Source organism: Penicillium chrysogenum, assembly GCF_028827035.1.
Source record: "Penicillium chrysogenum strain IBT 35668 chromosome Unknown utg000005l_segment0_segment0, whole genome shotgun sequence".
Taxonomy (NCBI): domain Eukaryota; kingdom Fungi; phylum Ascomycota; class Eurotiomycetes; order Eurotiales; family Aspergillaceae; genus Penicillium; species Penicillium chrysogenum.
The window spans coordinates 5,860,441-5,885,559 of NW_026622753.1; the positions used below are offsets into that span (position 1 = coordinate 5,860,441).

Sequence of the window (25,119 nt, forward strand, 5' to 3'; positions counted from 1 at the left end):
GTATCGCTCTTAAACCACTCATTCTCTCATGACTATTCACCAGTCAACCTTGGAAGCAACTTGAATAAAGAACGAGAGGTAATAAGCCATCTTAGTGATAAAGCACGAATTGTCTAAAAGTCTACTTCTTTCATCCCCAAGAATCAATGATACAACAAGGATACAACGCCAAGCATAGTTTTTCAGATATGATCCAATATAAAGATACATCACTGATATATCACTCAAAAGATGATCTAGATATAGTAAATAGATAGCATTAGAGAAACAGTTACAATAACTATTTGCTTGACATGCGATCAATAGCAATCATCCACCATTAGACCTGCGTGTCTAAAATGGCCCTTAGCACTCTGCTCCGTCTCACCAACAACATCAATGCACCGATCAAGAAAATCGTCGAAACCTTGGCTAGGATCCTCTTCATAGACTTGCCAGTTACCCTTAATAAAGGCCTTGAGTTCGGCAAAGAATTCTTCGATTGGATTCAGGTCGGGAGAATGGGGTAGAAGTTATACTAGCTTAACCCCTGCGCTCACACACATATCATCTATGCGATCTAAATGATAAATCGTGGCACGCACGCTCGCTGAAGAAAAGAATGATGTCGTCGAGTTCAGTGTAGATTCCCGCCTACTTCGCACGGGAATTAACTGCACGATTCTTGATGATACCTGTGAGGAATATAATCACTTGGCCACACTGCTTAAGAAACCGGGCTCTCATCACCTCGGACCTTCTTTCACTCTCGCCGGAACATGGCAATCATTCCCCCATGAAAAGCTCCATGATATATTACGCGAAGCAGGCGATCTGGAAGAACTCAGCCTAGCCACCACAGGAATTGACGCCGAAAACGAACACAAGAATCTGCACGACGTCACGCCTGTGCCCCTGAAGGACATATTCCCCATTGAGAACTGGCCTAAACTCCAACACTTTGAGCTATCACGATTGATAGTCAGCGAATCCGACGTGATATCGTTCCTTTCAGAGCTCCCTGCAACTGTGCGATCTGTGAAATTAAGTTTCTTAACATTCTTGGACAACGGAAATTACTGGCATTCTTTCCTTGCGAAGATGCGCGAGGAAATCCGGGAAAGCCGTCTCTGGTCAGATCGACAGCGAAATGTGACTGTCGGCTGCAACCAAGATATCTCTCTTCCAGGGCGTGCGAGATGGATTGGAAAGGAGGTTGATGACTTCTTGTACGGGGACGGACAAAACCCGTTCCTTGATCCTCCAATTAAAATGCCCAGGGTAGGGTATGGAAGTGAGTAAGATCAATTGGACCCCAGCAACTAGTCTTGTCTGTTTAGTTCAATTGGACAGTTCATGGATACCAGGAAATGAGTGTTGTAAGGGCAAATCTGGCCCAAGGCTTATGATTTCTCTTGAATACTGCGATATCAACTCATATGAGACCCATCTATAGCACACCCGAGGACAATGGGGATAGTTATCTCCATGGGACGATGGGACTATGGCCCTGGGGGCAGTGGATACTGTATGTTACCTGGGAGGCCACGACAAGGAGAGTCTGATCCTGAAAGAGTGTAATTGCTAGATTTATCTACTGCCAACGGGGGATACCTGCCAGGCTCAGCGCAGACCAATCGATGTCGCCTGCTGTCTGTCAATATCAATGACTTCCCTCCCCCTTTCGAACTTTGGAAGCAAGATAAATCGCAAAATTAAATCAACAGCACAAGTTTACATTCTTGTCAGATGAAGTGAACGAGAGTCCTCACTTGCTAGAATCCGTGACACGCAGATACATCCCAGCCGGATGTTCCCAGTTTATCTACCCGACAGCTCACACCACGTTGGAAAATTCTGCTTCGACGCCAGCCAAGATGACATTGACAATCAGGGAAGGTGCAAGGGAACTGGGCACTTTGGGAAGGTACGTGTTCTTGGGGGTATAAAAGGCCTCCTCCTACTTTTCTTCCTCTTCTCTTCTTCTTCTCTTCTTTCTCTCAGCCCTCTCGCCCACTATCTCCCCGTAGCCCCCGGAGATAGTGCAGGCGAGGCACAGGGCCGTGCATCACCTATACATAGAGACGTCAACATTACCAAGGTTGTTGAGTGTCCATATAGGTCTACACCAAAAACAAACCGGTCTTTCTCGTGGAAGTTCTTTGACAAAGTCGTGGCTGAGCCTTCGGGCTCGATAGTCGCTTGACGAGTCCCACGGAATACATGGGGGGTGTTAATCACATCCTCTTCCATTATACAGCTAGTCACCTAGGTAGAGGTAGTCACTCAATACATTTACAGTCCATTCGTCCTGTTTTTCCTATACATACAGATGTTGAAATATTATTAAGTAGGCGTAGTGACCTTGAGCACACTCATTACCCAAATGTACCAAGCTGTCATGTCATTCTATACGTATATGGCTTCAGACAACGAGGTGTTGGTGTAGTCGAAGATATTCGGCACAGTCTAAAAAGGGTAAGCCGAGCGAATGGGGACGAATGGAGATTGAGTGATCTGCATGCCAAGGCCACTTTAAATGCTGCGAGCATTCTGCTTTTTCATTGGAGTTTAGGAGACAGTGATCCCTCGATTTCTCGGGATAAATCCGTTCAATTTATCGCAAGTCTGATCAAATTCCCAGTGCGAGGCAAATTGAACTTGACATTAGATGCAGCATGTCGTCGATCATACCCTCGGATATGTCTAGACCGAGGCATCTCTGGTCTTGGCAGCATAATCGCCGCCAACAATGAGCTGCTCAGCACGCAGTGCACGCAGGATATCCACCGAGACCAAGGTCGCAAATTTAGGCCGGCTACCCAATTTCGGTTAAACGCAAGAAGCTACTCGGTACCTACCTAGGTACTAGCGGTATGATCGTTGGGGGTCCTCGCCTTGTTTGCCGATTTCCCCGCACCCGTCACTTGTCATAAATCTCCCCTCAGCTGGTTATTGCCCGCGTGTCTCCAACCCCTTGCTTACTGCCGCTCTAACCCGTGAGTAAAAATCCATTGTGTTCACCTGGCTGCAGCTAACCACGTTCAAAAAAAAGCCGAGATCACCTCAGTTTCCTGCACTTTGGAGACCTGCCCCTATATTACCCCGAGGATTTGGGAAAATGGTTTTTTTACCTCCAAAGGAGTCCGGTCAATTGGACCCAATTCCCGACAATATTCCAATCAGCGAGTTTATGCTCAATGAGAGATATGGACGAGTGCGACACGCCAGCTCCCGGGACCCATACACCTGTGGTATTACCGGGAAGTCATACTCGTCGAAAGAGGTAGCCAATCGCGTCGACTCGCTGGCTCGTAGTCTATCAAAGGAATTTGGTTGGGCGCCGAATGAAGGGTCAGAATGGGATAAGACATTGGCCGTGTTTGCCCTCAACACTGTAGGTGGAGTATACTGTATCAAGAAGAATGGCAGGGCGCTTATTCTTTCGTTTTCCCGATTAGATCGATTCCTTACCCCTATTCTGGGCCGTTCACAGACTGGGCGGTGTTCTCACTCCCGCCAACGCATCATACTCCGCCGCCGAGCTGACGCATCAGCTGCTTGATTCCAAGGCCAAGGCCCTTGTGACTTGTGTTCCTCTCCTCTCCATCTCACTGGAAGCTGCAGCCAAAGCTGGTCTCCCGAAGAACAGAATCTACTTACTCGATGTACCTGAGCAGCTTCTTGGCGGAGTCAAGCCTCCAGCAGGATACAAGTCCGTTTCGGAACTGACCGAGGCTGGGAAGTCTCTCCCGCCAGTGGATGAATTGCGATGGAGCGCGGGTGAAGGTGCCCGGCGAACAGCATTTGTGTGCTACTCAAGTGGAACGTCTGGATTGCCGGTAAGCAGTGTCCTGACAATTTGAATGTCACTTTCGCTAACAATGTGCTGCAAAACAGAAAGGAGTCATGATCTCACACCGCAACGTGATCGCCAATACCCTTCAGATCAAGGCGTTTGAGCAGAACTACCGGGATGGTGGGGGCACAAAGCCTGCGAGTACTGAGGTTGCTCTTGGTCTCCTTCCGCAGAGCCATATCTATGCTCTTGTGGTCATTGGCCATGCTGGGGCATACCGAGGCGACCAAACAATCGTTCTCCCCAAATTCGAATTGAAATACTACCTGAACGCCATCCAACAGTACAAGATCAGTGCGCTGTTCCTGGTGAGCATGTCTTTCCCGATGAGAAGGGGCCGTCGAATACTAACCGCAAGGACTTAGGTACCTCCGATCATCATTCACATGCTGGGCACTCAAGACGTGTGCTCCAAGTATGACCTGAGTTCCGTGACGTCTCTGTTCACGGGAGCGGCACCCCTGGGTATGGAGACAGCTGCCGATTTCCTCAAACTCTACCCGAACATTTTGATCCGCCAAGGATACGGTACGTGGTAATCGATGCTTCTAACCTGCGCAGCACTGACAGATTTGCGCACAGGTCTGACAGAGACATGCACGGTCGTAAGCTCGACCCACCCGCACGATATCTGGCTAGGTTCATCCGGCGCTTTGCTCCCTGGAGTCGAGGCACGCATTGTGACGCCCGAAAACAAGGAAATCACAACGTACGACTCACCGGGCGAATTGGTGGTCCGAAGCCCAAGCGTCGTCCTGGGCTATTTGAACAACGAAAAAGCCACCGCAGAGACATTTGTGGACGGATGGATGCGAACGGGAGACGAGGCTGTTCTCCGTAAAAGCCCGAAGGGCATCGAGCACGTGTTTATTGTCGATCGAATTAAGGAGTTGATCAAGGTCAAGGTTCGTGATCGCATCGGCTGATGGGAATATTCGCAATCTAATACGTCATTCCTAGGGTCTGCAAGTCGCGCCTGCCGAACTCGAAGCCCATATCCTCGCCCACCCCGATGTCTCGGACTGTGCTGTCATCGCTATTCCGGATGATCGTGCAGGAGAAGTACCCAAGGCCATTGTTGTGAAGTCCGCCAGCGCAGGATCGGACGAATCTGTCTCCCAGGCTCTCGTGAAGTATGTTGAGGACCACAAGGCTCGTCACAAGTGGTTGAAGGGAGGTATCAGATTTGTGGATGCCATTCCCAAGAGCCCGAGTGGTAAGATTCTTCGTCGGTTGATCCGTGACCAAGAGAAGGAGGCACGGAGAAAGGCTGGTAGCAAGATCTAAAAATGTCGGGGGTAGCTTTGATTAGAACTTGGTCTGGGAAACTTGGAAACCGATAACCATTGTTGGCTTGAACTAGAAGTATATATGTAGATACGTGATAAACAAGGCATCTCATCTGCTGTTATCAGAAGAGTATGTAGGTCCATCGGTAGCTAGTTCATTCTTTTTTAAATATTATAGCTTGTTTGATAGTATTATTTACTACCAATCTTAGTCTCATTGACATGTAAGTCTGGGACGAAGATGTATGGGCATGCCGAAATCATCGATTGTCTGGTCAGATAGGCATGAATAGGAAAGTGACCCCAACGTAGAGACTATGATATACCTTCGACTATAGGACTTTGGACAAAAGCGGCATTAAACCTTTTTCGAAAAGGAGTGTCCCCGGTCATAGCATTGCTGCGTGAGAGCTGTGCCACACCGGTCACAAGTAATATTGAATTGCGGGCGACTATGAGTTGGGAGGATATGGCGCTTCCGATGGTGTTTATGCCCGAATACCTTGTCACATTGCTCGCATGGGAAAGGCTCCTGCAAGGGGTCCATGGCTTCTTCACGCTTTGAAACACCAGGATAAATCAAAAGAATCAATACAATTTGCAATTAAACAATCTACAACCAGGACTGTGGCCATATATTCACAGAAAACGCCATGCTATTTCGCGTTTCACGCTGACACAAAAGCGGTCACTAAGGCGGTAAGGGACAGAGCATAATCTGCCGCGGGGTGGTGGATTTCTAAGCGGGGAGGTAAGAAAAAGATCGAGGGCATTTTAACCAACCTGCTTCTTTGCTTCAATATTGTTTAGGAACAGATCATATAAAGAGTGACTGTTCATAAACCACTCTTGTCAGCATCATATCGTTCAGCCCCCATCTCCGACCCGTTGAAAAATAAAAATGTCTTCAACCGACCCGCATCGTGAGAATGCAGAGGAGTATATCCAGGCCGATGATGCCGAAGAGATCTTTGATCGTGATGAGGATCACCATATGTCGGATGGAGAGGGAGAATATGACGACGAAAATATGACCATCGAAGATGAGATCACCTTCCAAAACGACTCATCGGCACACTTCGACTCCCACTCAGACTCTGTCTTCTGTGTTGCGCAGCACCCGGTTCACAACAACATTGTCATGACGGGTTCCGGCGATGACACAGGCTACATCTTTGACTCGACCCCCGCACCGCGTCCTGTGCTCCCATCGAGCTATGAGTCAAACCCTCAGCCCAAAGAGCGCGAGTCTCTCATGCCTCTGGCCAAACTCGACGGACACACTGACACCGTGAATGCCGTGGCTTTCACTGAGCCGGCAGGAGAATATGCCATTACGGCCGGTCTGGATGGCAAGCTGCGAGCTTATCGGGATACCACACCTCAGAAGACAGGACTTGCATGGGAGTTCGTTGGCGAGGTCCAGGAAGTGGAAGAGATCAATTGGATGGCCGTGTGCCCCTACCAGCAAGGAAATGAAGCGACGCAAAATGTTATAGCCATCGGTGCCAATGACGGCAGTGCGTGGGTCTTCCGTATCGATCACACCGACCCCGGGCAACCTATCTCTATCATCCAGACCTTCTTCTCCCACACCGAATCATGCACTGCAGGCGCATGGACGCCTGATGGCAATCTGCTGGCGACCGTTTCTGAGGACGCCAGCTTCTTTGTTTACGACGTCTTTGGAGCTGCTGCCGCCGCTGGCATCGAGTACTCCCCAGGTACCAACGCCATCCTTGGATTGAATGCGGACGATCAGCGCTTCGCCGTTGAGGGTGGTCTTTACACCATTGCCATCTCCCCCAGCGGCGGTATTGCTGCAGTTGGTGGTGCTGAGGGCAACATTAGAGTTGTCGGCCTTCCTCGGGTCACAGCAAGTGCCCCGGCAGCCAAGGGTAAGGGCAAAGGCGCACCCGCCCAGGCAGCCGGCTCCACCGCTGCAGGCACTATCATGGCAGCATTACAGACTCAAACAGACAACATTGAGTCACTCTCATTCTCCCAGGCTCCGTTCACCCTTCTTGCTGCTGGGTCTGTGGATGGTTCGGTCGTTATGTACGATGCGGCTCATCGTTTTGCGGTCCGTCGGCATATCAGGGATGCCCACGAAGGAAGCGCTGTTGTCAAGGTTGAATTCTTGCCTAGCAGCAAGAAACTCGGCGCAAGTGTCTCAGGCCCCCTTGCCAATGCTTCCGCAGCCCACCAGAACCGCTCTTGGATGCTCACGTCTGTCGGTCTAGACGGTGTGGTCCGACGTTGGGACGCACGTGGTGGCACGGCCGCTGCTTCTCAAGGATTGATGCGGGAGTGGAAGGGACACATGGGTGCCACGGAAAATGACGAGGGCGAGCAAGCAGGTGGCATCATGGGCTTTGTGCAGGGCTTGAATGGAAAACGTATTGTCACTGCCGGTGATGATGGTATCTCACTGGTATTTGAGGAGTAATCCGCATAAAACAAAAAGTTGAACGTCCCGAACATGTATAGTGGGGGTTCATGTCGATAATGATATTACGTGTTTATAGAAGCTTAAAGCCAACCCTACCTTGACAACCAGCTCATAACATAGCACGGCAAGCCAGTGGAGTCGTCGATCGAACAATAAAGAAATATCTGGTTGTAGTAGTGGAACAAAAGCTATGTACATTCGACAAATCAAACCCAAAGCGCCATCTGGAAGCTACGCTCCCTATGAGCCATGAGAAGCTGCATATCCGCCCTGACACGACAAAAGCTCCCGGACCCGGCAAAGCTGTAGGCTCTATAATCCAAAGGCTGTGGTTATCGTGGAGGCGAGACGACTCTTTTTTGTCGCCTGGGGTATACGTCCTCCGCTCGATGATCCATCGGTCGGCGGCATTCTCAATTGGTCTCCAGAGACAACCTTTTAGTGGTGACCGTCACCGTGGTGAGCATCGCCGTGGTGGTGATCATCCTTCATGAAGAAGTGCTCGTATGTGCAGTAGGCAGCGAAAGCGACAGTCGCGATACCGAAGCCGGGGAAGAGACCCTTGAAGCGGGCGGCTCTGCTGAAGGGGCCGGTGTAGCGCCACGCCTCACTGTAAAAACATTAGTGCCTAGCACAATTGGCATGATATCGGCATCACTTGACGTACTTGCGAGCCCATGGATCCCGCTTGGCCCAGACGGAGGATGGGGAGGCCGCGGCCTTGAACTGGGCGATGTCGAAACCGGTGGGGTTGCGGGCGGACATTGTGGGAATCGTCCGGTAGTAAGTTATGACTGAGAGACGGAAATAAAATGAAACAAGATGTGAAGGGCTGTAACTTGGTCCCTTAGTCCGCAATCAACCGCAAAGTGACACAGTGAGGAGCCGAAGTTGAGGAAAAGAGGTGTGCTTGGCAATTACCCGCGCTAGCCGAATACGGTAGACCAAGTAGCTCTCCCGCCTTCGAGGGACGAAACTGTCACTTCATCCATGCGCATCCTCGAGACAACAAAATGCCACCTCCCGTCGGCAGATATGCGCCATCTGGCTTAAACGCTCCATACAACATACAACAAGCTCACCTTCAATCTCAACATCCCGCACACGCACAGTCCGGAAACACACTCCCTCCCCCTTCGCTTGGTCATCCTGGTTTCGCGGGCAATCCGAATACCAACATCAACCCTTTTACACTATCCGGCGGAATTGCAAATGGTATGGCGGTAGCCGGCTTCCCGGGAGCTGGTGCAGGTGATGGCGGCGGCACCGGTCTGGCTAGTCATGCGGCACAGATGGGATTCGCGCGCGGTGCGCAAATGCAACAACAGCAACTACACCAGGCTCACGACGGTCGGTTAGCGCTCGAAGCAAAGGGCGGTGCAGTGAAGTCAAGAATTAGAGATGTCTGGAAGCACAACCTGGCCCATGAGATGGCGGTGCTGAGGCAGTTGGTCGACAAGTACCCTTACATCAGCATGGTAAGCACCAACTATGTGGTGTCTCCGTGCGAAACGGAAATCTTCTATGAGTAACGTTTACTGATTAGGGCCTAGGACACCGAGTTCCCTGGTATTGTTGCTCGGCCGATAGGGTCTTTTTCGAACAAAGCCGATTACCATTATCAGACCCTCAGATGCAATGTTGATCTTCTGAAGATGATACAACTAGGCATCACGTTATTCAATGACGAAGGAGAGGTCCCCCCAGCCTCAGGCACTGATGCCAATGGACAAGCGTATGGTGTGCCCGCTCCCTGCACATGGCAGTTCAACTTCCGATTTTCACTTGAAGGCGACATGTACGCCCAGGAGTCAACAGCCATGCTTGCCAAATCTGGAATTGACTTCGCCATGCATGAAAAGAACGGCATTGATCCTTTCGAATTCGGTGCTCTTTTGATTAGCTCTGGATTGGTGCTACTGGATGACGTTCACTGGGTGTCTTTCCACTCCGGGTACGACTTTGGCTACTTGATGAAGATCATGCTCTGCTCCCAGCTTCCAGAAAACGAAGAGGAGTTCCACAAGCTTCTTACCATCTTCTTCCCGTCACTTTACGACATCAAATACCTCATGAAGCACGCCGGTCGCAACCAAGCCGTCAACGGTTCCCCTCTCAGTCAGGCTGCAGCCCAGATTCTCACCAATCTAGGCCAGAAATCTGGTTTGCAAGACATTGCCGATGAACTTGGCGTGAAGCGCGTCGGAATCGCTCACCAGGCTGGCTCAGACTCCCTAGTCACCGGCGAGATCTACTGGAAGACGCGCCAACTCATTTTCGGAGGGGCAATTGACGACAGCAAATATTCTGGCCAAATCTGGGGTCTCAACGGACAAATGCCTGCAGTGGCCTACAACATGGCTCAGCAAACGCCCAACCTTAATGGCGCGACCATTTACTCGGGCGGCACCCCCAGCACTCCCAATACTGGGTCTCACGGGGCTGGCGCCCACACACCTCAGCACTACGGAGCTGGCTACAATGCCCCGACTCCCGGAGCCTATCAAATGGGCCGGGTATGAGGCACAGTCCCCGAAGCACCTGGGGTTGATATGATATGATGTATGTACATAGACACGAGAATCGTGTTCTTTTCCTTCGATATTCGGCATTGTCTTCACGCTTATGGCTTTGCGTAGGCTTCGTTGCCTGTGCCGAGTTCTTGCGTCTGGACGACGGTGTTGGGCAGGAGGGTGCCTGGCGTTTGATATGGTTGGTTTTGAATCCATTTACGAGGCGTTTACAGGCTCTAGTATGGCCTCGTGCCTTTCGTTCTTGTGATCTAGACGCTTTTTCTTTCTTCCTTTCTTGTTGTAGCTAGATCGGACCTGTCTGTGTCCTATGTATAGGAATTCTGGTTTCTGTTCGGTCAATTTGGCCTGGCTTTGTAAATCCAAGAGCTCCTAGGTTGTTCCGGTCTACTCCGTATCATCTTATGGGATCTGCTCGACGTATCTACATATCCTCTCGGATGACAAGGCAAGGCCCGCAGCTCCAGACCGCCATTGAGCTTAAGCACACGTTCTCAATTGAGCATTGTCATGCGACATCTCTGATTCTACCCCGCGATGTGACAAACGACATGAATAACACAGATTATACCAACATCAAGCTGCAGACAAGCATCTCTTTGCCGTTTTGGGGTTGGAGATACCACGCTAACCCCAATCAGGTCATTGGATCCGGCCTCCGCAAATAGGCTTTATCTAATCGGATCGAGGTATACCTGCAGGGCTAGGGACATATCGAGATACCTCTTGCTTGTTAAATAGTCCGCAGGCCCGGGCATGAGGGAGAATCAAGTGAGTCTATTGCATTTGACTCTCTAGCGACTACTTACCTGACTTGGCGCTTTAACCTCATCATATTGAAGTCATCTCCTTCTATATACTTCTAGCACAGTATGGTGCTCGACCGACTACAACAATTGACTCACCAAGTCAGCGCTACTGCGCCGCCACCTCATCCACTTGATCCTCTTTCTACAGTGGAAATTGATGCTGCTGTTAGTATTATCCGCAAAGAACATGGCTCGCTCAACTTCAATGCGGTCACTCTATATGAGCCCCGCAAGGCTCAGATGATGGCCTGGGTGGCTGATCCGGAGAATGCGCCTCGTCCTGCCCGAGCCGCTGATATTGTTGCCATTGCGCCTGGCGGCAAGATCTACGATGGTGTGGTTGACCTGGACCAGAGGAAGATCATCAAGTGGCAGCACACACCGAATGTTCAGCCTCTCATCACCATGGAGGATTTGCAGGAGGTTGAACATATTGTCCGCAAGGATGCTAAGGTTACTGAGCAATGTGGTATTATTGGAATTCCCAAGGAGGATATGCACAAAGTATACTGTGACCGTAAGTGGACGAACTTTCCTCGTTTATCGAAGATTAATACTGATCAAATGGCATCCTAGCATGGACAATTGGATATGATGAGCGTTTCGGGACCGGCGTTCGTCTTCAGCAAGCCCTCATGTACTACCGCCCTCACCCGGACGACTCTCAGTACACCTATCCCTTGGACTTCTGTCCCATCTACAACTCCGAAACCAAGCAGATCATCCACATTGATGTGCCGCCTGTGCGGAGACCAGTTAGCAAGGCCGCTCCAAACAACTACCACCCGGCCGCAGTCGAGCAAGAAGGTGGATACCGGACCGATCTCAAGCCAATCCACATCACCCAGCCAGAGGGTGTGTCCTTCGAGGTCAAGGGACGAACAATCGAATGGCAGAATTGGAACATCCACGTCGGCTTCAACTACCGTGAAGGCATTGTCCTGAACAACATCACCTTCAACGACAAGGGCAATGTGCGCCCTGTTTTCTGGCGTCTTTCTCTGGCCGAGATGGTCGTGCCATACGGCAACCCGGAACATCCCCACCAGCGCAAGCACGCATTCGACCTAGGCGAGTACGGCGGCGGATACATGACCAACAGCTTGACACTCGGATGCGACTGCAAGGGCGCAATCCACTACATGGACGCAGCATTCGTGAACCGAGCTGGCGCTAGCACAATCATCAAGAACGCAATCTGCATCCACGAAGAAGACGCCGGCATCCTATTCAAGCACACCGATTTCCGCGACGAGTCGATGGTCGTAACCCGCGGCCGAAAGCTCATCATTTCGCAGATCTTCACCGCGGCAAACTACGAGTACTGCGTGTACTGGATCTTCCACCAGGACGGCACAGTCCAGCTCGAGATCAAGCTGACCGGCATCCTCAACACCTACGCCATGAACCCAGGCGAGGATACCAAGGGCTGGGGAACCGAGGTGTACCCCGGCGTCAACGCCCACAACCACCAGCACCTGTTCTGTCTTCGTGTAGACCCGAACATCGACGGGCCGAGCAATACAGTCTTCCAGGTAGATGCAGTTCAAGGACCCGGTGAAGTTGGCAGCCCCGAGAACAAGTACGGCAACGCCTTCTATGCCAAAAAGACAAAGTTCTCCACGCCGCTCGAGGCCATGTCCGACTATGACGGATCTACCAGCCGTACCTGGGACATGGCGAATACCAACAAGCTCAACCCATACAGCAAGAAGCCCGTCAGCTACAAGCTAGTCAGCCGTGATGTTCCTCCCCTGCTCCCCAAGGCCGGCGGACTGGTCTGGAAGCGAGCAGGATTCGCGCGCCACGCCGTTCATGTTACTAAATGTGAGTTTTATCATTTCTCTTTTCTATGTCGTGTTCATTAACTGACCCGGTTCTTCAGATGACGACGATCAAGTCCATCCAGCTGGCCGCCACGTCCCACAGACATCCGGCGAGCCCTCGGAGGGTCTGCCCGCGTGGATCGAAGCTGCTGGTCCCAGTTGCTCTATTGATAACACCGATGTCGTTCTCTGGCACACTTTCGGTCTGACGCACTTCCCGTCGCCAGAGGACTACCCTATCATGCCTGCGGAGCCGATGACACTTCTTCTGCGCCCGCGCAACTTCTTTGACCGCAGCCCAGTTCTTGATGTGCCTCCGAGCTTTGCGCGCACACCGACACAGGTTGCTGCTAACGCGGGCGCTTGTGCCTGCAAGGAGAGTGATGGGTCAAGCGTGTTGGTTTGATTTGATGAGATCTAACGTTTGGGTTGTTTATGTTCTCCGCTCCACTTCTTGTATATAAATTACAGCTGTTTAGCAAACGAGATGGATTATTAATTCTTGGTCTACTTTACGACTTGTACGGCTTTAGTCTACCAAGTAATTGCGGGCAATTATGGTATCTGGCTACAGAGCGTAGATGTTAGCCATTGGGGCCACTTTTTCGCTTTCTCGTCGATATTTCGCGCCTGTTTGAACTACGCTCACTCTAAAGAAGAAAGAGAAAATGAGAAGGAGGAAAGCCGTATGTTGCAATGTCTTTTGATAGGAAAGCACGTAAATCCAGAGATATACAATATCAATGTAAACCTCGTCAACAACGCATAAACGCCTCGAAACATCCCAACAGGGAGGGAATCATGCAGTGAGAACCAAATAAACCATAAAAGCCTCGACAAAACGTCTAGTCAACATGCAGAAACAAAGAAAAGCGCAGCTGCGCAGAAACAAAACACAGGAAGAGAGCAACTCTAGGCCGACAATCCCCGCAACAAAGCCCTATCAACCTCCCCCAGCAAGGCGAACAACTCCTTCCCACCCTCCGACTCCTTCCCTTCAATATCAAGCGCCTTATGCAAGAACTTGCGCGCCTCCTCATAGCGACTCATCTCCGCAAGACACTTAGCAATCCGCCACCAAGCCTTAACATTCCCAATGGGCTTCGAGTCAACACTAGACTTGGCATCAACCAGCGCCTCGGGCCAGGCCTGCAGAGCCATGTGCGCCTGCGCGCGGTTCGCATAAAGACCCGCCAACTCCTCCCGCGCAACGCCCACAGGTTCCCAGCCCGGCCGGCTGAGGGCCATATCGATGGCGTAGGAGTACAGCTTGATTGCCTCGTCGTAGTTGGATTTGCGGTGGGCGGCGTTGGCGCTGTCGCGGAGTTTGCTGATTTGCGCGCTGCGCTTGGGGTTTAAGGGGAGGGGCGCGGGTGGGATGTTGGGTGGGTCGAGGCTGATTAGGGCGCGGTGTAGTTGGTTCAGTTCTTCCAGTTCGGTGTTGATTGCGGCTGCTTGGGAGGGTGTTTGGGCGGATGAGGGTGGGAGTGAGAGCGCTTTGGTGCTGGGGTCCATGTACAATGGGTATTGGTTGTAGATGTCGATTTCACTGGCCATTTTTGGGGCTGGGGAGACTGTAGGTCTCGTGGTTTGGCTTGTATGGTCGGTGTTGCTTCTTGAGGTTGTTAGTATGTGTGCTAGTATATGCGCTGCGGTGTGACTAGGCAGGTGTTTGGGGATGGAATGGCAAGGTTTGATGGGAGGATGGGTTAATTCATACAAGGTACAGTTCCAGACGTACTGTTAGCTGTCCCACAAGACAAAATTGACTTTGAGGTCAAAATCCAGAGTTGTTCTTAGCAAGAGATGATGATGGCAAGAGGGCAAGCTGTCCATAAACTCACTGATATGGAAAGCGGTGGCAGAATACTAGTACCTTTTGCTATCTATATCTTTTCCTTCTATGAGCAACATTTAAGGTGAGAACATTGAAGGCAATTAACATGATACGATGGTAAAGAGGTGAGTGTAGCCTGGCTCTAAGCTCCCCAAAAGAGACTGACAAGATCTCAGCCTTCGGAATGTCATCTATATATGTTGGTAGTCAACCAAGGCATTCTAACCTACAAAGCACAAGTCGGGCACTTCATTTTTCAATGCAATACATCTATATTTTGCTAGATCCAATGAAACAGAAACAGGACATACAATCATCATCCCAGGGTTAAAAGACCCTCGAAAAACATGGTAAAGACAAGGGCATCAGCCCCGAGTAAACAGCGATGCGCCCAACACCGCTTCCATGGTCAATATCCAAGGCGCAAAAAAGTAAGACGACTCATCCATCCTCCGGGTATTTCACTAAGCTATGTCTCCATGTACACCGGTAACATCATTTACTCAACTGGGGCGTCTTCCGTAGCCACTCACCGATGAGCCGCCAAACCCAGTGGGAGCAGTGTACTCAGACGGGGTGTAATCCGACGGATTGTACTGAGTAGACGGCTCCGTGTAGTGTTGGCCATGCGCACCACCGTAGGAGGTGTTGTTATAATCGTGGAGGATGCCTCCGGGAGCGGGAGCGGTGGGGTCGTAGGAGCCTTGCATCGCGGTCCGGCCGTGTGCGTTGCTCAGGTCATCCACCTCACTCTGGTGCAGAAGGGCATAGTCCTCGTCCCGATCGCCGCGGGAGGAGGCGCCCATGCCGCCGCCTCGGCCGGAGCGCATGTCGTCGTCATCCTCCTCGAAGTCGTGGGCTGGATTCGACGAGAAGGCGGCTTTGCTCTGCGCGGCGAAAGTGGGATCGGAGACGGCGTCGGGGAGGGTGCCGGTGCGGCGGAAGTGCATCACGTTGCGGAAGGACATCCAGGCGGTGATGGCGAAGAGGACGCTTTTTGTCTGTTAGTTTCATTCGAGGATTCGCTGGATCTCGCAGTTAGAGGGGATTTCACGTACAAGATGAAAACGCCGATAATTGTAGTCGCCTCGCTGAGCTTACACTTGGAAGCGCTTCCGTAGGCCCAATTATCGCATCCGGTCTTGGTGCTCTTGTCACTGTCACTGTCGGCGTTGGCTCTCCTGGCGGTGGACTTGGAATCGGAGTTGGACTTGTCGTTGTCACTGCTCGAACCCTTGGACTTTCCTTGGGCGACATAGGAAGCAAGACAGATCCAAGCACTGAGCCAGAGAATCGAATAGAGGATGTCGACACTGGCGAAGGCATAGACGTTACCGAATCGTCGGGCTCGTGGCCACATCGGCACTGCCACCAGGTAGACCAGGCCGGGAATGCTCAACCAGCACTACCATTCGGTCGTACGTCAGAATAAAAGAGAGCTTTTTCATATCAGAAACTCAGGAACAGAAAACTCACCAGACCCCAGTACCAGCCTGTGCGTCCATCGATGCCGTCTCCTTTGGTCCAGATAGCGATGGTTAAGGCCCATGCGAGGAAGATGGTGAACCCTTGTATGAAATGTAGTATATTTTTCGTCCGTCCGAGGCTTCCGCCTGACGGCATTTGAAACTTCATCTTGTGTGTAGGGGCGCTGCAAGGGTGTTGCGCTTTTTGTATTGGCCCGGAGGGAAGGGAGGGGTTGGTCTCGGAGTGCGTAGTTTATCGTGAAGTCATACGGCAGACGAAAGGTGAGAGATGAGACAAGAACAGAGTCGAGACCTGAAGAATGAGACCTGGGAGGGTCTTGGCCACGCTGAGGCTCCGTGGAGAAAAGTTGTCGGTTTGTTTTGTTTTGATTAATTCTCCGTCGCAATGTCGCGCCTCTGCGATTATTTGAATCACGACAGCAGAGATATGTAAATTGAAGAGTTCAATATTAATATTAAATCCGACGATCGATTTGTTTCTCTGCCTTATCCTGCCTCTTGTTTCCACCGGGCATACGTATGTCCTCCACAATCCGCTGCCCAGGCGACAGCCCGTTACTATTCCGGGAACTCCGCCACACTCTTCTTGGCGTATGCCTGTCAATTTACATCGTCTCATTTCTCATATACTCATACTAACATAAAGGGAAATCAACCCAATCCCGCCTCTCGTGTTTGTTTCATCAACACCCAGATCTCTCGCAATGGCTGATAGACATGTACTTCCCACCACCAGGGAAACGGATCAAGAAAAGAGAACAGGGGGTCTTTCCAGAACAGCAGCCTCACTAGTTCTGCCTCTGCAACTTCAAGAGCTGTGAGTGCAAAGTGAAATAACGAAAACTGCATGAAAGCAGCTGGAAGTATGGCGGCTCGGGCAAATGTTGGCACTGGACGGGTTGATGATAGTGCTGCTGCGACTTTGGCTGCGTCGGCTGGATTGGAAGGGAACATAGATAGATAACCTGCAATGGGGCAAGGTACATTATACAGCAGATTATCCACAGCTCTGGCACCAGGTGTACAGCCGGCGATGTAGATAGTGTGCCGGACAGAATGCGCATCAAACTCTTCATCGACCATAAGTCGGACAGAGAGATGGCCCGTCAAGCGAACACCACCTGCAGCTGCCAATTTCTGCATGAGTTTATGGACCGAAGCGGCCAAAGACTCATCTAGACGCGAGGCACCCCATGTAGACGAACCAGAATCCGAAAGCCGAACGTTCGTGGCTTGAACCTGGCCACGCACAATCAGTAAGTCTGCAAATAGCTCACCAAGGCGAGATTGTTGCTGCAGAATCCAGGGTCGATCTTTGGAGATCTGGATCTCGCTGATCACCGTGTATGTCTTGCTCAGTGTGCGCCTCGGCAAGAGCATAACCTTCTCATTCGCAGATGGGGTCGCTCGGGAGATCTGGTAGGTTTTGGAGGGCGACCGGTGCAAGATCTTATGCACAGAGTCACGCGATTGAACCCTGTGGTACTCAAGCACAGGAAGACCTCTGTCGACCACATACTGCCTGAAGGAATCAGGATGGACGAAACAAGCCGCCACCTCGGTGTCAAAGGTGATACACTTGCAACTAGTGCGACTCTCAACGACCTGCCGGGCCGTCGCATCTTCAATGGAGGATGCCTTGGGCGAGCATGGAATCCACAGGTCGACCTTTTCGCGGTGGATAACGTCGAGTAGCCGGGGGATGTAATGGTCCTTGGGAATCCGGTAGAATGCGACTAGAGCCTTGGACATGCTCCCACCGGAGCGCACGGGCAAGTCTAGGTCAGTAACATCGGCCCCAACCACGCGGTGACCTTCTACAGCCCATGACCTTGCCAGAGTCAGGCCGTGGACCGTGCCTATGCCCGTGATAAGGACTGTCTTGGGGTAAAAGTGCACATTCCGTTGTGTTTCTCGGCGTCGATTAGCTTGCCGGAGATAAGCTAGGAAACCCGCGACCACGAGAATAGCATTATCGACAAACAACAACGAGAATGAAAGGCATATTCGAAGGATATGCCAGAACACTCGTGATAAAGTCCCCGATGAGACGGACGCATTGCCGGATTTGACCGACATGCTGAGTCTAGGTTTCATCGCAACAAGCAGATAGATCCGCTCATTCGAATTTAAATATTGGGAACAACACACTCACAAGGCTAACCTAGAGTATAGCCCTGGAGGGCATCGTCGCTGACAGGGAATGGAAATGTGAGTTGGAGGGGGCTGGAGACTAATGAGGGGCTTGGCCTGCAGATCTAGTTCGGTGTGACGATACACTTTCAAGATTAAACACTTATACGGAGTACATAGTCGACGTCTCGATCTATCTGGAGAAGATGAAGATCTCCATGGCTCAGTGTAAATTTCTCCGCATTTAACGGTGTTCTCGGATCTAACCTCCAGGGCTGGGAAGAACGTCCGGCGATTACCACATGGGATCAGGTTTCCGGGTATCAGTGCTCTCGGTACTAATTACTTAGAGCGATATCTCCGAGATCTATGTGTTTTGAGGCTCGGGATAGTGATCAACGCCATAATTGGTGAATGGTGCATGGTTGGACTCGGATTTTATTTACCCCAGGGCTGTCCACGGGTATCTACTCGGGCTTACTCCATGAGGTATCCCCGAGGCGAGATGACGTTTATAACTTCGCACGTCAGCATAGAATCCCTTGAATCATTTATCAGCTTCTCTTGCTCTATTAGAAACTAACGTCATGTCTCTACAAGAACCCTCGGTAGGAATTGGTTGCATTCTGACCATTTGACTGTGAGGAATCACGCTAAATCATACTCTAGAACGATACTAGCAAGGAGCTGAAGCTCCTACATTACATCTATGGGCAACCAAATCTGGATGACATCCGGGGACATCCCCAAAAAGTGATCGATCTGATTCACGAGTTTGAGAAAGACTACCATTTTATGAATGTTGGCGCTGAAAAGGGCAAAGTCGTCACCAAACTTATCGATGAACTCAAGCCAAAGACCATGATCGAGCTCGGCTGCTACGTGGGCTACTCGGCAATCCTGTTCGGTGAGGCGGTCCGTCGAAACGGTGGTGAACGCTACTTGAGTCTGGAGCTGAACCCAGAGTTCGCCGCAATTGCCAATATGCTCATCGAACTAGCTGGTTTGCGAGACTTTGTGCGTATCATCGTCGGTCGAAGCGACTTGTCGCTACACAAACTAGTCACCTCGGGCGAGATGAAGAAAGTGGAACTTCTTTTCATCGATCATTACAAACCAGCGTACACCACTGACCTCAAGCTGTGTGAGCACCTCGGGGCTATTGTGCCGGGTTCAGTGCTCGCTGCTGACAATGTCATTTACCCGGGCAACCCGCCATATCTGGAATACGTCCGCAGCACGGTAGAACAGAAACGTGAAGCAGCCAAGAGTGGACCTTCCAAGTCATACAACACTACCGGGATGGCCGAGCGCACGGTAGAGTCCTTTGTGGGTAAAGATGACGTGCCCACTTTCGATTTTGTCGGGAACCCGAACTTGGTGTATCAGAGTCAGCTATGCCAACCCGAGGGATTGGAGGTAGGTTTGGACCATCCGAAAAAAAGAGTCTTCCAGTGTCGTTAACTGCAATTTGACAGGATGCTATCGAGGTTACGAGGTGTGTGGGAGTGAAGGGATAGATGGCGAATGGCCAATGACGCAAGTGGAAGTGTAGAGCGGCAGAAGCCAAGATGTCAAATATAAGAAGAACCTTCCAAGGTTGGAACATTCCTATATTATCAATCAGGCCCAGAGTACTCCGGGAAATATAGCAAAAGTCGAACATTGCCACTTCGGGAACCCGACTCGGCCTTTGGGGTTTGGAACCCCACCTGAGCCAAAGTTGCCGTCGCCAGGACCTTCCCACGTTCCCCCCGCCAAATGATTTCCGGGGACATATAAAAATAGTTTCTCTCTCCTGATTCTTTACCTTCAAATTAATTCTCACGTATTCTCATCATGGCTACCAAGACTTACAATGTCGGTATTGTCGGCTACGGCTTCAGCGCAAAGATCTTCCACATTCCCTTCGTGAAGGAGGTTCCCGAGCTCAAGCTCTATGCGATTGTCCAGCGCACGCCGAAGCAGGATGATGATGCCGAGAAGGACCACCCCGGTGTGAAATCTTTCCGCACTGCTGAGGAGATGGTCCAGGACCCCGCAATTGACGTGGTGATCATCACTACTGCCCCCGATTCTCACTTCGCGCTGGTCAAGCTGGCGCTGGAGGCTGGAAAGCACGGTAAGTGCTAAGTGTTTAGAAGTCCGAGATAATTGGCATAGATAAACTAACGTGGAATTTGTCAGTCGTCTGCGAGAAGCCCTTCACCCCCACTACCCAGGAAGCCGATGACCTCATCGCCATTGCGAAGAAGAACAACAAACAGCTTGCCGTGTTCCAGAGTATGTCCCGCCGCCTAGCTTACTAAAAGTCATATACTAATCTCTGCCCTAGATCGCCGCTGGGACGCCGACTTCGTGACCCTCTCCAAGCTCGTCAAGAACGGCTCTCTCGGCCGCATCTCCGAGTATGAGACCCACTTCGACCGCCACCGTCCTGAGGAACCCGCCTCCGACTCTCACAAGTGGAAGAACAAGGTCATCCCCGGTGGCTCAGCAGTCTATGACCTTGGAACCCACCTCCTCGATCAGGCCGTGCATCTGCTTGGCCTACCCGCACGGGTGACCGGTTTCATTGGCTCCGCTCGGGCGTCCAACACCTCTTCATACGAGGACTCCTTCACCGTTCTGCTGCACTATGCCAACGGCACTATGGTTACCGCCAAGGCGACCGTGGTCAGCCCCGAGGACGAGCAGCTGCGCTTCTGGGTGCGCGGTGACAAGGGTAGCTTCAAGAAGGTAAGAGCATCATCTACTTGCGCTGATTACTGCGATATAATGAAAATCAAAAACTGACCAATTGTATAGTACCACCTCGATATCCAAGAAGATCAGCTCAAGGCCGGCATCATGCCCCAGGATAAGGGCTACGGACGTGAGCCCAGCGAGCGTTACGGTGCTTTGACTACTATCCAGAACGGCAAGCCCGTCAAGGAGGTGGTTCCCACCGTGGAGCCCCCCACCTACACCGAGTACTACCGCAAGCTTGTCCGCGCTCTTAATGGCGAGGGTGAACTCCCTGCTAGTGGAGTAGAGGCTCGCGAGGTCATTCGTCTGATCGAGTTGGCTCGTGAGAGTTCTCGCTCTGGACGTACCTTGGACGTCTAAGCTGGGTTTGTAAGATCCGTCGATGCAAATAATGATTATGATATACTTGATAAAAGGCAATATAAATTGAAGTCTTAGATGAAGTCCTTTGCTAGACCAATAATTGGCGTTGTCACATAAAGGCAACCATTCCAGCAGCTGAAAGTCTAGATGTTTTAGTTCGCTGTAAATATATATCCACACCGTATTCTGTCTACGGGCCCCAAACTGCCGCCGCTTTTACGATGCTTAGGCTTAGCTGAGCTCACTGGGTAGGTATCAGCACGGGATTTGGCCAGACAAATATTTATTGAGCATGAAGGAAGGAGGAAGAAAAAGAAGATGGACTGAACCGAACCGAACTGCTATTATTCCATAAACCAAGCCTTTCAAAGGCTACTGGGGAGTTCTGAATGTACTAGTCGGATGCTCCAATCGCCACTGCTCCAATTGGGGCGCCTCTCGACGCCTCGCCCGTCGGATCGCGAAACAACACCAAACGGCACATGCAATGATTGCGACGCCAATAAGCGGAAGGCCCACCATGAGAAGATATCCCAAAGTCGTAAGTGCCGGGTCATTCGAAGACTTAGGTTCTGGAGCTGTGACGCTCTGTCCCGGCACCCAGGTCGAAATGTATTGCTCCGAATCAAGCAATGGTAATGCTGGGGACATGCTCGCCGTGTCCGATGCCGCCCAATAGATCCCCCATGCTGCGTGAGCTATATATCCTTCTGTAAAGATCTTTGTTGTCTCCGCGCCGGATGACGACATTGATACTGCGATTGTGGTCGAGCCGGCATGAACGTATTGGTAACAGGGTGTCGCGAGGCTGGTGACATAGAAAGGCGTGAGGAAAGACGTGAGTGTATTCCATAGTTGATAACCGCTAAAAGGAGTGAATGATCAGTGATAGGTATGTTTACAATATATCACTAATCGTGGACGTTTATGTACAAACCTAGCACAGCAGTAGGCCGTGGAATAGGGATCTAAGTTTCCTTTCCCAGCTTTGGAGGATGTGCGTCTGATTTCATAGTATGTCCAGTCGCTGGGACATACGGCTGGACTGAAATGGAATTGGCTCGTGGCGTCACCGTCATTCCAGCCGTTGGGCTGGCAAGCGGGAAATTGAGGATTGGCAGCATCCGAGATCAAGAAAGCGACAGGGGAGATCGTGGAGGAACCACCAGCTGGCCTGAGTATAGGTAGGGTGGTCAGGTCATATATAGATAAGCAGCTGCTTGCTTGTATGAAGGGAGTTGTCACTGTCTGAAAGACAGTTTGTGTGACAGTTGACGGTGCTGAAAAGGTGGAAGACATTAGGTAGTAGTGTGACTCGAGCAGGCAGTCTCAATAAGACCGATCGCTTGTATCTGATCGTAGAGAAACCCCGAGGACATGTTTATGAGCAATAAATATCGATTTAAGCCCTAAAAGGGTGTATAAAATGCAACAAAATTGCGGGGGGATCAATAACGTCAAGTGACATAGGACATTATAACCGAGCATAAATTGGGATATCCATGAATGGTTGAAAAACTGGTCAAACCTCAACGCTAGCAAGTCGCTTAGACTAAGCGCAGTGCATGTGCCCAGTTCTAGAGATACATCTGTATGAACGTACGGCCAACCCCTGCAGTAGGTTACAACGCCCAGCCTTACTAGGATTCGCATACAACTATTGTCTACTTCACTACCAAATATGTTTGGAATACAGAACAGTCATGTTCGCATTGACAACGCTCAGGCTCTTACAAGGCTAAAGTGGCTAGCGGATCAGTCCAATCTGACGCAGGTTAGTATTCACTAAGCGCTAGAGGAAATTGGATAAATCGAAAGGCTGAGTACTAGAATGGATTCCGTGACAATTTCAGACAATTGCAGCAGGACTGACCCTTGTTCACTTTCCATGTGAAAACTAGAAACCCATCTCTAGCCTCGGAAGCTTCTATTACTGAATAAAGCCCGCTGGAAAGAACCCTCGAACTGCAGATGATATAGAACGCCATTTTCTTATAGATCAGTGGACGATCACTGCCGATCTTTTGAGCTTGAAAAGATACGACGTGCAAAACCTGGGCATCAAGTCAACCAACCCGACAGTATACTGGGTAGGTATCAATGGGATGAGCCTGGAAAATTGGGCGAAGGTCATTCAAATCGACTATGTCGGATCAAAAATAAATTGTACTGGGGCTCAGCGAACTGTATATCCACGGGTAGTGGTTTGGATCTATATATGGCGAAAACGAAGTCTTAGCGTGCTCAGTTTTACTCAATGACCGAAAAGCGGCAAGAGGTGAGGACTAAAATAGAAATGGAAAGCTGCCTGCAGGTGTAAGGGGGGACCTCTTGTCATGGGGCATCCTGTACACATTAATCCCAGGAGCTTTTCAAATGTTCCATAGCCCCCAAAGGAATAGATTCTTGACCTTAAGAAGCACCTGCGATGGACGTCAAATCGCTACCAGAGTTTCAGTTCTTCCCATATCCAGCCAAATATTCAATCGAGTCTAAAGAACCAACAGATGATCCAATTACCCTCAACACTTCATCCTCATGGACCTACTGCGGACCCCTCTTGACCCTCGAATCATGTAACCTGCCATCCTCCTTTAACACCTGGGCAGATGCCACAATCAACGGCTCAATATTGCCCTCCTTATCCTCCTTCCTGGCCTATGTCCACGACTTCCTGACTAAAAACAACCAATCCCACTACTGGCTCACAATCAGAGCAAGCAAAGGCTCGGACGAATTCGACACCCCACGTTGGCATACGGACGATTTATTCTTCTCTCCCCTCCAACCACCAATAACCCAGACAAGACGTGAATCGCTCTTCTCGCCAATCACTAATCTACTCAAATCCACCTGGACAGGACCAACAACAAATCAAAATCTCTCAGGCCAAATCTCACCCTCCAAACCACAAACCAAGCATCATGATCACCCACCTACACCACCAACGGCCCAAATCCCGTCTACAAGCCCCACCCCAACAAACTGGAAACTCACAACAACCCTCCTAGGCCCCGGAACCCTGTTCATCCCATACGCTACAAACCGTCTAGCACGCGCCACGCAACAAGCCGCCAAATCCGCTGCCCGTGCCGCAGACCCAGACCATGTATGTGTCTCCGTGCGCTGTGTGGGGTGTGCTATGGCGGCAGAGTCGGTGCGAGCCCAGCTAGCCGTTGAGCTGGGCGGACATGGGATGGTGCAGGCGTCTCCGGGGGAGTGTGTTTTCTTCCGGGTCGGAGAGGACGAGGGTGCTGTGCATTCTGAGCCGCGATCGCATGGTGATCGGGTGTTTGTCAATGTTGTTCCTGGCCATGAGGCGGACCTTAGAGCGCTGATGGCGAAATGGGGGATGGAGTATCCGCGGGCTTGGTGTGTGGGGCTGCCGTTGGTGATTGGGGAGGAAGAGTGTTTGAGGGATGTTGGGGGTGAGATTTGATTCTTCTCTTTATGAGTATGTTGTAGATTGATATTGCTGAAGACAAATTACTGCTTCTTTAGTATAGATGGATGCTCTGTTATTTACCGGGTATATCATAATAGCAGAGAGAGCTGGTTTGTGTGGCAGTCTAGTCTACTATTTCACTTCATAGTCCAGAACAACGAATACATGTCAGTCGCATTAAGACTGAAGTTGTGGAGTACATCTATGTTGTATTGATGCCAATCCGAAATAGGAAATATCGTCAGAGTTTCCCCGACAATGACGGTATGCCAAGCCGCTAGTCCCAAATAGTAGTTTATGTTACCAAATGCAAATCCGCTGAGTGGACAAGAAATTGGACCTGACATCAACCCTGGAAGAC

General features: G+C 50.7%; 12 protein-coding genes across 12 annotated transcripts; 8 read left to right on the top strand and 4 right to left on the bottom strand.

Moving 5' to 3' along the window:
- Positions 1 to 338: 338 nt before the first annotated feature.
- N7489_010610 (uncharacterized protein) lies at positions 339 to 1,281 on the top strand (the record flags this gene model as incomplete). The annotated part of the gene is made up of 2 exons (XM_056716359.1): positions 339 to 505; positions 621 to 1,281. 2 exons carry the CDS (start codon positions 339 to 341, stop codon positions 1,279 to 1,281), a joined length of 828 nt encoding a protein of 275 aa, XP_056563981.1.
- A 1,819-nt stretch (positions 1,282 to 3,100) lies between these two features.
- On the top strand, positions 3,101 to 5,125 carry N7489_010611 (acyl--CoA ligase; the record flags this gene model as incomplete). The annotated part of the gene is made up of 6 exons (XM_056716360.1): positions 3,101 to 3,376; positions 3,441 to 3,821; positions 3,880 to 4,146; positions 4,204 to 4,366; positions 4,421 to 4,743; positions 4,799 to 5,125. The coding sequence occupies 6 exons, from the start codon at positions 3,101 to 3,103 to the stop codon at positions 5,123 to 5,125; spliced, it is 1,737 nt and encodes a 578-aa protein (XP_056563982.1).
- Positions 5,126 to 6,028: 903 nt separating this feature from the next.
- N7489_010612 (WD40 repeat domain-containing protein) lies at positions 6,029 to 7,576 on the top strand (the record flags this gene model as incomplete). Its single annotated transcript, XM_056716361.1, has 1 exon — positions 6,029 to 7,576. The coding sequence occupies one exon, from the start codon at positions 6,029 to 6,031 to the stop codon at positions 7,574 to 7,576; it is 1,548 nt and encodes a 515-aa protein (XP_056563983.1).
- A 441-nt stretch (positions 7,577 to 8,017) lies between these two features.
- Positions 8,018 to 8,344, bottom strand: N7489_010613 (NADH dehydrogenase [ubiquinone] 1 beta subcomplex subunit 3; the record flags this gene model as incomplete). Its single annotated transcript, XM_056716362.1, has 2 exons — positions 8,018 to 8,189; positions 8,247 to 8,344. 2 exons carry the CDS (start codon positions 8,342 to 8,344, stop codon positions 8,018 to 8,020), a joined length of 270 nt encoding a protein of 89 aa, XP_056563984.1.
- Positions 8,345 to 8,592: 248 nt separating this feature from the next.
- On the top strand, positions 8,593 to 10,101 carry N7489_010614 (CCR4-NOT core DEDD family RNase subunit POP2; the record flags this gene model as incomplete). The annotated part of the gene is made up of 2 exons (XM_056716363.1): positions 8,593 to 9,057; positions 9,133 to 10,101. 2 exons carry the CDS (start codon positions 8,593 to 8,595, stop codon positions 10,099 to 10,101), a joined length of 1,434 nt encoding a protein of 477 aa, XP_056563985.1.
- Positions 10,102 to 10,982: 881 nt separating this feature from the next.
- N7489_010615 (peroxisomal copper amine oxidase) lies at positions 10,983 to 13,151 on the top strand (the record flags this gene model as incomplete). The annotated part of the gene is made up of 3 exons (XM_056716364.1): positions 10,983 to 11,436; positions 11,496 to 12,746; positions 12,805 to 13,151. 3 exons carry the CDS (start codon positions 10,983 to 10,985, stop codon positions 13,149 to 13,151), a joined length of 2,052 nt encoding a protein of 683 aa, XP_056563986.1.
- A 506-nt stretch (positions 13,152 to 13,657) lies between these two features.
- N7489_010616 (Tetratricopeptide TPR2) lies at positions 13,658 to 16,217 on the bottom strand (the record flags this gene model as incomplete). The annotated part of the gene is made up of 4 exons (XM_056716365.1): positions 13,658 to 14,294; positions 15,132 to 15,575; positions 15,641 to 15,987; positions 16,059 to 16,217. The coding sequence occupies 4 exons, from the start codon at positions 16,215 to 16,217 to the stop codon at positions 13,658 to 13,660; spliced, it is 1,587 nt and encodes a 528-aa protein (XP_056563987.1).
- Positions 16,218 to 16,720: 503 nt separating this feature from the next.
- On the bottom strand, positions 16,721 to 18,148 carry N7489_010617 (uncharacterized protein; the record flags this gene model as incomplete). Its single annotated transcript, XM_056716366.1, has 1 exon — positions 16,721 to 18,148. The coding sequence occupies one exon, from the start codon at positions 18,146 to 18,148 to the stop codon at positions 16,721 to 16,723; it is 1,428 nt and encodes a 475-aa protein (XP_056563988.1).
- Positions 18,149 to 18,789: 641 nt separating this feature from the next.
- On the top strand, positions 18,790 to 19,722 carry N7489_010618 (O-methyltransferase; the record flags this gene model as incomplete). The annotated part of the gene is made up of 3 exons (XM_056716367.1): positions 18,790 to 18,810; positions 18,872 to 19,621; positions 19,681 to 19,722. 3 exons carry the CDS (start codon positions 18,790 to 18,792, stop codon positions 19,720 to 19,722), a joined length of 813 nt encoding a protein of 270 aa, XP_056563989.1.
- Positions 19,723 to 20,041: 319 nt separating this feature from the next.
- N7489_010619 (putative NAD binding Rossmann fold oxidoreductase) lies at positions 20,042 to 21,310 on the top strand (the record flags this gene model as incomplete). The annotated part of the gene is made up of 4 exons (XM_056716368.1): positions 20,042 to 20,324; positions 20,390 to 20,485; positions 20,538 to 20,941; positions 21,011 to 21,310. 4 exons carry the CDS (start codon positions 20,042 to 20,044, stop codon positions 21,308 to 21,310), a joined length of 1,083 nt encoding a protein of 360 aa, XP_056563990.1.
- A 375-nt stretch (positions 21,311 to 21,685) lies between these two features.
- On the bottom strand, positions 21,686 to 22,612 carry N7489_010620 (uncharacterized protein; the record flags this gene model as incomplete). Its single annotated transcript, XM_056716369.1, has 2 exons — positions 21,686 to 22,178; positions 22,251 to 22,612. The coding sequence occupies 2 exons, from the start codon at positions 22,610 to 22,612 to the stop codon at positions 21,686 to 21,688; spliced, it is 855 nt and encodes a 284-aa protein (XP_056563991.1).
- Positions 22,613 to 23,741: 1,129 nt separating this feature from the next.
- On the top strand, positions 23,742 to 24,752 carry N7489_010621 (uncharacterized protein; the record flags this gene model as incomplete). Its single annotated transcript, XM_056716370.1, has 1 exon — positions 23,742 to 24,752. The coding sequence occupies one exon, from the start codon at positions 23,742 to 23,744 to the stop codon at positions 24,750 to 24,752; it is 1,011 nt and encodes a 336-aa protein (XP_056563992.1).
- Between the last annotated feature and the right edge of the window lie 367 nt (positions 24,753 to 25,119).